General features: G+C 40.9%; 2 protein-coding genes across 3 annotated transcripts; one reads left to right on the forward strand and one right to left on the reverse strand.

Annotated features, from left to right (window-relative positions):
• Positions 1-766: 766 nt before the first annotated feature.
• On the forward strand, positions 767-1,116 carry Dso1 (Daisho1). The gene is made up of 2 exons (XM_017237953.3): positions 767-921; positions 992-1,116. The coding sequence occupies exons 1-2, from the start codon at positions 846-848 to the stop codon at positions 1,042-1,044; spliced, it is 129 nt and encodes a 42-aa protein (XP_017093442.1). The 5' UTR covers positions 767-845; the 3' UTR covers positions 1,045-1,116.
• Positions 1,117-2,950: 1,834 nt separating this feature from the next.
• Positions 2,951-6,395, reverse strand: CAH14 (Carbonic anhydrase 14). Of its 2 annotated transcripts, none has more exons than XM_070279037.1 (3): positions 6,242-6,395; positions 3,660-4,110; positions 2,951-3,603 (listed from the first exon to the last, which is right to left on the reverse strand). In XM_070279037.1, the coding sequence occupies exons 2-3, from the start codon at positions 4,067-4,069 to the stop codon at positions 3,189-3,191; spliced, it is 825 nt and encodes a 274-aa protein (XP_070135138.1). In that variant the 5' UTR covers positions 4,070-4,110; positions 6,242-6,395; the 3' UTR covers positions 2,951-3,188. The 2 variants fall into 2 exon arrangements, with proteins under 2 accessions (XP_070135138.1, XP_017093425.2); XM_017237936.3 differs by having other exon boundaries at positions 3,660-4,144; positions 6,242-6,387.
• Between the last annotated feature and the right edge of the window lie 441 nt (positions 6,396-6,836).

A 6,836-nucleotide genomic window follows, 5' to 3' on the forward strand; every position in this document is an offset into this window, starting at 1 on the left:
CTGTCTATTACACACAGATTAAACTATTAGATTATTAATTTTTTTAGACTTTGTCTATAACTTATCAAGTCACTAACCCTTATATTATTGTTTCCCAGCACAAAGCGGGGAAAAAACAAAGTTTGTTCTGTTTCTGAGCTATTATAATTAAAATAAAAATAAGAGAAAAGCTCTTTTGATTATGACAAGTCCATATACTACTATATGTACATTTCAGATTCTAGGGCGAATAAATTAAATGTCAATAAACTTTTCTGCTCCTAGAAATATTGTGTCTTTTTCAAACGCATGTTTGAGTTTTTTGCACCTAAAAGTCAGCCACATGTGCTTCATTTCCAAAAAAAAAAAAACAATTTATAAACAAACAAATAATTAAATTATAATAATTGTTGTCTGCCGCAGAACCTTTCTTGGCGGCACATGCACATTTAACTGCTTTTCTGATGAAAGCCACGCAAACTGGATTGCATACTGCGCTGTTTACACCCAGTTCCAGTTATTCTAATACTACATAGTACGTGTGCTCATATTCGAAAGCCGATAACCAGCTCTAATTAAATTGCGTAGAAAACCCAGACAGGTTCCCGCTTCACATGAATCGCATCTTGGCTTGGTCCAAACAACAACAACAACAACAACAGGAGAGGTAACAAAACAAAGCTTTGATTGACGATTGAACTGATTAGCCGATCTTTTAACCTGTGCAATCCCCCAAGCCTGGAATTGCCCAGATCGTGGGGCGATTGTGCAGCTATAAAAGCGCTCTCCATCTGCAGTGGGGCATCAGTATCACAGTCATACCTCAAAGCCAATCAACCAACCAACCAACCAAACCAACAATCAAAATGAAATTCTTCCAAGCCGCCGCCCTTCTCCTGGCCATGTTCGCCGCCCTGGCCAACGCCGAGCCCGTTCCCCAACGTAAGTTAAAACTTAAATTCTAGTTTAATAATTTTATATACCTAATTTTCCATATTTTACAATTTATTAGCTGGAACTGTGCTCATCCAGACCGACAACACCCAGTACATCCGCACCGGCTAGAACCAGATACAATGACTTTCAAACTGTCATGCCATTGATTTTGTAAATAAAATTTATTAAATTTAAAATCTAGATTTGTTTATTTACTTATTTTCTAAAGATTCCTTATTATTTTAATCATCTATTTCGTAGATTCTTAACAAAGATCTATACAGATCTACTTATTCCTAGCTCAGGTTAGCAAGCATTTCTAGTTTTCCAATTAAAAATCGCTACAAAAAGTTCTCAGCCAGGTTCTTAATTGTCTGCTGTCACCTTTCAATTCCTTTGCACCTGATTTGTAGAAAATATTGGCACACTTGTACACCCAATCCACCCAAAAAATAGCCCCCAGTCTGACATGCGTCTAACAACTTGTTATTCGCATCTAAATGGAAATTGTTTGGTTCTTGTTTTAATTGTTTGACTTGAAAACTGCTGACGGCCAAAGGGAGAAAGGTTAGCTACAAACTCCATTCCGATTCCAGCCAAAACTGTGACCACTCGAAAACAACACCACAGATGCGTTCATATTTATATATATATATAGATATATATATATATATATGTCAGTAGAGTTGAGAGAAAACTTTAAACAATTTTCCAAGCTAAAACTATTTGGTCTTCCCATTTCGGCTTCAGTTCTAGCCCCTTAGCTTATGCAACTGGAACCCTTTTGCTCCTGGCCCATTGTTGGACTTTGTGGCGCCAACGGCCACGCCCACCGCCTCTATATGGTTCGTTACATCAGCAATTATTTTAAACTTTTGCCGCAAATATTTCCTTCGCTGGTTTTACGCCTGAAATGAATCGTTTATGAGAGTTTCAATTGCACAAAGAGAAATCTAATGAGGAATAAATATTAAAAAATTAAAAATATTTAAATACAAAATATAGTAAAAAAATTAGTAAAAAGAAACTTATTTAATTTTTATTTTATTCTAATTAAGTAAAATTGTTTCCTGTGTATTGGTTAACCGTCTGGAATGTCTGTCGATGACAAGGTGGACCGAAGAGGCACTGGGGGTACCTATGCTTTCTTAGCTGCCTGGACCTACCGCTAATCCTTTTGATATCCGTGCGAAGGAATTCTGAGCTCCTTTTGGTCGCGTTTGAAGTTGGCGGTAGTGGCCAACTATGCAGTCCCCTTTGTCTGCTCGACGGCTGAGGTGGATCTGAGTGTGTGGGTGCTGGCCAAGTCAATAACTGAATATTTCCAGACCCAATGGGAGTCGGAGGAATTCACTGATTTGCGCCAGCGGCTCTGGCCAAAGTCATTTCTGGTTACCATCAGCTACCATTTTCAAAGCGAATATTCACGGGCGCCATGGGGAAACTTTTAAGCCAATCAGTATTCGATTCCCTTTGACCGGCGGCCCTTTATTGAAAATTAATTTCGACAATTTGCGCAACTGTTTTAGCATTTTTTAGCTTCGAGGCATTTTTACCTTTTTTTTTTGTTTGCAACTTGGATGAAATGAACAGAAATTCTCCGGGCCAGCTCGTGCTTGGCCAACATTTTTGCCTTTTGCACTTTGCACAGTACTGTGTGTGCCTGCTGATGCATCTGGCCATATTCAAAGGAGCAAATAGTAGTCCAGGTCCTGGAATCAAAGGCCGACAGAGTGCTGATGGAGTGCGAATCACGAATTGAAATGCTCAACTGCTTCTCCAAGGAGTAAGGACTCGCGGGCTCACCGCATTGGCAATCACGTCGCAAGCCCAGAAAGTCAAAGTTCCCAACTTCAAGTGCAATGATAGGAACAGCTTTCATCACTTGATACCTTATATGTTTGTGGGCGAAGGGTGTATTGGTGGTAAGAATATGATTATTTTAGGATTGAAAAGCAATATGTTTTAGTTTTCCTTTAAAAAAAACTTCTCATAACTTGGATCTTACATAGATAGTTATTAATTTATTCAAGTAAGAGGTATTAACAGTGGAATAATACAATTTTACTCTTTTTTTTATAACTGTGTGCTTTGAATTTTACTCTTGAGTAAAGTCTTATTTGAAAATTCCATTTATAAAGATAACTTTCGTTCAACACAAAGAAAACGAAAGAAAGATTTCGAATAATAATTTCCAATTAATTAAACGGGCAAATTTGTCTTAAAAATTATAGAAGCCATAAAAAGATAATCCATTTCTGGAAAGCTGAGATTTAAGGATGATACTGAACACAACGGTCGCCCAGGGGCTGCAGTTGGCGGGCATTGGTGCTTATCCTGCTACAGTCATGGCGGCAGAGGGATCGGAACTGGGACATCTGTTGAGGACTGACCCCGAAGATCTGAGAATTAACAATCCAAATGGTGGGCATCGAGATATCCCCGTTGTCATAGGTGCCCTGGTAGGTGTAGTAGCCTCCTGTAAACGGTTGCATTAGCCGTTGCAGGTCAAAGGGCGGCAGTTCAATGGTCGATTCTGGGCGCTTAATCGAACGAAGATTATCGGAGATTTGTTGCAGGGGACCGTTTGCGAAAGGCATCAGCATAAACAAGTACGATATTGTCAGATATTCAAAGGGTCCTCTTTTTTTAGGACAACGATGTAGAGCCTGCATTTCCAGGGAAAATCTGAGGAAAGATTTGATTAAAATTGGCTTAAATGATGAGTTAGACGAATAACATACGTATGGGAGTCAATGCAGTGTTCGGAGCGATCTAAGCCCCACTTGAAGGTGGCCTCTACGAACTTGTATCTTCCTTCCAATTCTCCTCCGCTTATTTCGGGCCTTAGGTATGGCGTACTTGTAGTTAGGATCACTGTGCTCCCATTATTTTGCAGTAAAATAGCCTCTGGCATGAGATCATAGTGCCTCCATTTTAAAGGAAACTGTAGCCGGCGCCTGAACACCTTGGGGCCCAGAATGTGAATGGGCGAAGGTAGGTGAGCCGACTTGGCGCGGAACCTGGCATTCGCCGCCATCTGCATAACATCCTGAATTATCATGGAACCCGACTGCAAGTGCATGATGAAGGCTACGGATATGACACAGCTCACGAGGCATTTTACGAATCTTGAATTCTCTGTCAATACCATAATGTGGCAAAAACAATAATATAGCTTCCACCAACAAGAGGCTATAAACGAAAACAACGCAAATAAGATTTGCATCTAAAAGTTTAAAAAATATTTGAGTCAAGCACTTGTATCAGACTATTTGACATGTATTTCCAAAGGCATTCAGTTTAAACTTTCCTTTAAGAGACCTAATTAAAAACGTCAAGATCAGACTACACAACCTATCCATCCACCTACCTACATATATCATTAGTGCATTTAACCTTGTTCTGATCTGGATTCGAATGATTAAGATGGACGTTCACTTGTGGGCTTCAAGCCCCGAAGAACTGAAGGGGAAAACTGCACAACTGCTTTGCGAAGCTACTCAATTAGCCGGCTTATTGCTCGGTTGGTAATCGTCTAATAATTTAACGAAGAGCTGGCTTTGAGTTTTGGCCAATCAAAGCTTTGAGGGCATGGCGCTGCAGGTGCAGCTTGTGCGAAATTTCGAATTGCCGCCATTCCTCCAATGCCGCAATGAATATCCAACAATAGCCGAGACACTCCAAAGCCAACTGCCCCTGACTGGGTTCGCAATATTAATTTCCAGATGGCCTCGTCTGAGAGATAGGCTTTGAAGTTTTGTTGGCCCAAAGTGAGCCATTTAGGCCACACGAAATGGTGACCCCACAGGTCCTAAATATGGGGATCCTTTTGTTTGCCCCACGTTGGATGCACTGGAAGCGCTGAGCCATAAAGCAGATAGGCCGGGATAGGGGACAACAACGATGTCGGTTTATGGGGCTTTGTGCCAGGACATAGGACGCAGGACACAGTCACACACACGCACTGCTGTCCTGGCAATTCAAATAAATACCTAGCCCGGCAAACAGGCAACGCACACAGCCAGGAAGCACGGGAGTTGTGGCCAGGAGGAGGAGGACCTGGGCTGTGGTCCTGCATCCTGACTGCCAAAGTTCTCGGCGCGTGCTTCATAAAATAGTCATAATGCATGTTTTTATGAAATATGAAGTGGCCGAAAAAGTTGCTGCCCAAGCACAACCAGCCCAGGCCAGCCTGTAGCCCAGCCCGCTCTCATCCTGGCCCAGCTACCTACCACTCTTTTTGGAGTCTGGCCTAGTCGGTGCATAAGCCAAAACCGAAATGTAAATATTTTGCTATGTAATTATTTGTATACGACCCGGAATCCGACTCCACACCCACACCCATGTGCGTGGTGTTTTGGTGAGTGGGTGTCTGGGCCGGGTCTTAAATGTATTAGTGAGGCCATTAAAAGTTGCCAAGTCGCCCGGGAGAGTTAAACCAAAGAAGTGAAATTGCATTGGGATTTCGGTCTTGGCTTCCATAAAATAATCATCTGTTGCCAGGAACAGAGCATTTGCCGGGAAGATTTAAGGGTTTGCACTATTTACCGAAAAAAAACGCCAGCACATGGCATTTGGTAATTAAAATCAGGACACACGGACTTGTGTAAAGTATTTAAAAGCTTTTTAGGTCAAAGAAAGGTATTTAATAAAAAAAAAAAAAAAAACAAATTATGAAGCAAAAAATGACCTATTGACATTTTTGCCAAAAGTTTGGAGTTTAAAATATTTCAAGAGCAAGACCTTCTAATTTTCGGAATATCCTAGTTGCTTTTCAAATTTAAAATGCTTGTTTGTTGTGGTTATAGGTAAAGTTACCCACCAAGCTGGCTTTTTGAAGGGCTGGGGGCAACCGACCTTTTGCGATTGACAGGCTCATGGGTTATGGGTTTATGCCCGTTTATGTGAGCTGTGGACTGCGGGTCACTCTCCCAGTTAACTACTACTCTTGTCGGTAATTAAATTGAGACCGAGGCAGGAGCTCACAAAAATGAAAACGACCCCTGCCAGGAGGAGGTTCCACAATAATTGTGCAACTTCCATTTATGAGAACCCAAAAGGATGTCAGAAGCAGGGGAAAGAATGGGGACTACTGCTCAGTGGGTCCTGGCGATAACTTTTGACATGGCAATACACAAATATCGCTGCAACCAGGTGAGTTGACATAAGTAGGTACATAATAACAAATTTATTATGCCACTTACTTGCACTCTCCGGGGAAAATGTAGTATATGCCGGCAACTTTTATCGCCGCTAAAAGAAAACTTTGCCTTTGCGAATATAAAGCCTGATTTGTGGGCATAAGGAAGTTTGAAACACTTACCCTCTTTCCTTCGCCAGGGCTACTTGAACAAAATTAGGAAATTAATTCGATATAAGGATTTCCGGTAGAATGTTTTTGATTTTTGATTTTCAGATGAGAAGCAAATTGAAAATGTGATGGACTTTTCAAAGATGATTCGTTTGTTACTTACTTTTTTAACTTCCTTTTTTGTGTAAATTTTTAAAGAAATTTTTTTATTACTCATACGACATGTATGACAAGTTGAAGCTTCATCCTATTGTTATTTTAATGAAATTTACAAAGAAAATTCTTGTCTACCCTTTGTCCTTAGTGCTTAAATGGACTTTTTAATGGAATTTGTCTGGGAACAAGTCATAAGGCAAGGCATAATATCCAATTTCCACTGCAAGGAGTTATTAATACCAACTCCCGCCAGCCACCCCTTTTCAATTCCGTGAGCCTTCCTAGCACACTCAATGAAATTGCTTGTTTACTTGGAATTATGCAAATTTCAGCGCAATCACAGAAGTGATGAGGTCAAATGACAAATACGGCAAGGACCTCCGCCCACTGGGCTGGTCAGCCTGCAACTCTCTCCTTAAACTAAACCTCCCTTTCATTTCCGCCAACTGAG

The sequence above is a fragment of the Drosophila bipectinata genome, chromosome 2R (genome assembly GCF_030179905.1).
Source record: "Drosophila bipectinata strain 14024-0381.07 chromosome 2R, DbipHiC1v2, whole genome shotgun sequence".
Lineage (NCBI taxonomy): Eukaryota > Metazoa > Arthropoda > Insecta > Diptera > Drosophilidae > Drosophila > Drosophila bipectinata.

Excerpts from the sequence above, each read along its gene's own strand:
- Dso1 (XM_017237953.3), top strand. The coding sequence starts at position 846 with ATGAAATTCTTCCAAGCCGCCGCCCTTCTCCTGGCCATGTTCGCCGCC. Across the intron at positions 922-991 it reads CGCCGAGCCCGTTCCCCAAC|CTGGAACTGTGCTCATCCAG; the intron begins GTAAGTTAAAAC and ends ACAATTTATTAG.
- CAH14 (XM_017237936.3), bottom strand. The coding sequence starts at position 4,144 with ATGCAAATCTTATTTGCGTTGTTTTCGTTTATAGCCTCTTGTTGGTGG. Across the intron at positions 3,604-3,659 it reads CACTGCATTGACTCCCATAC|ATTTTCCCTGGAAATGCAGG; the intron begins GTATGTTATTCG and ends ATCTTTCCTCAG.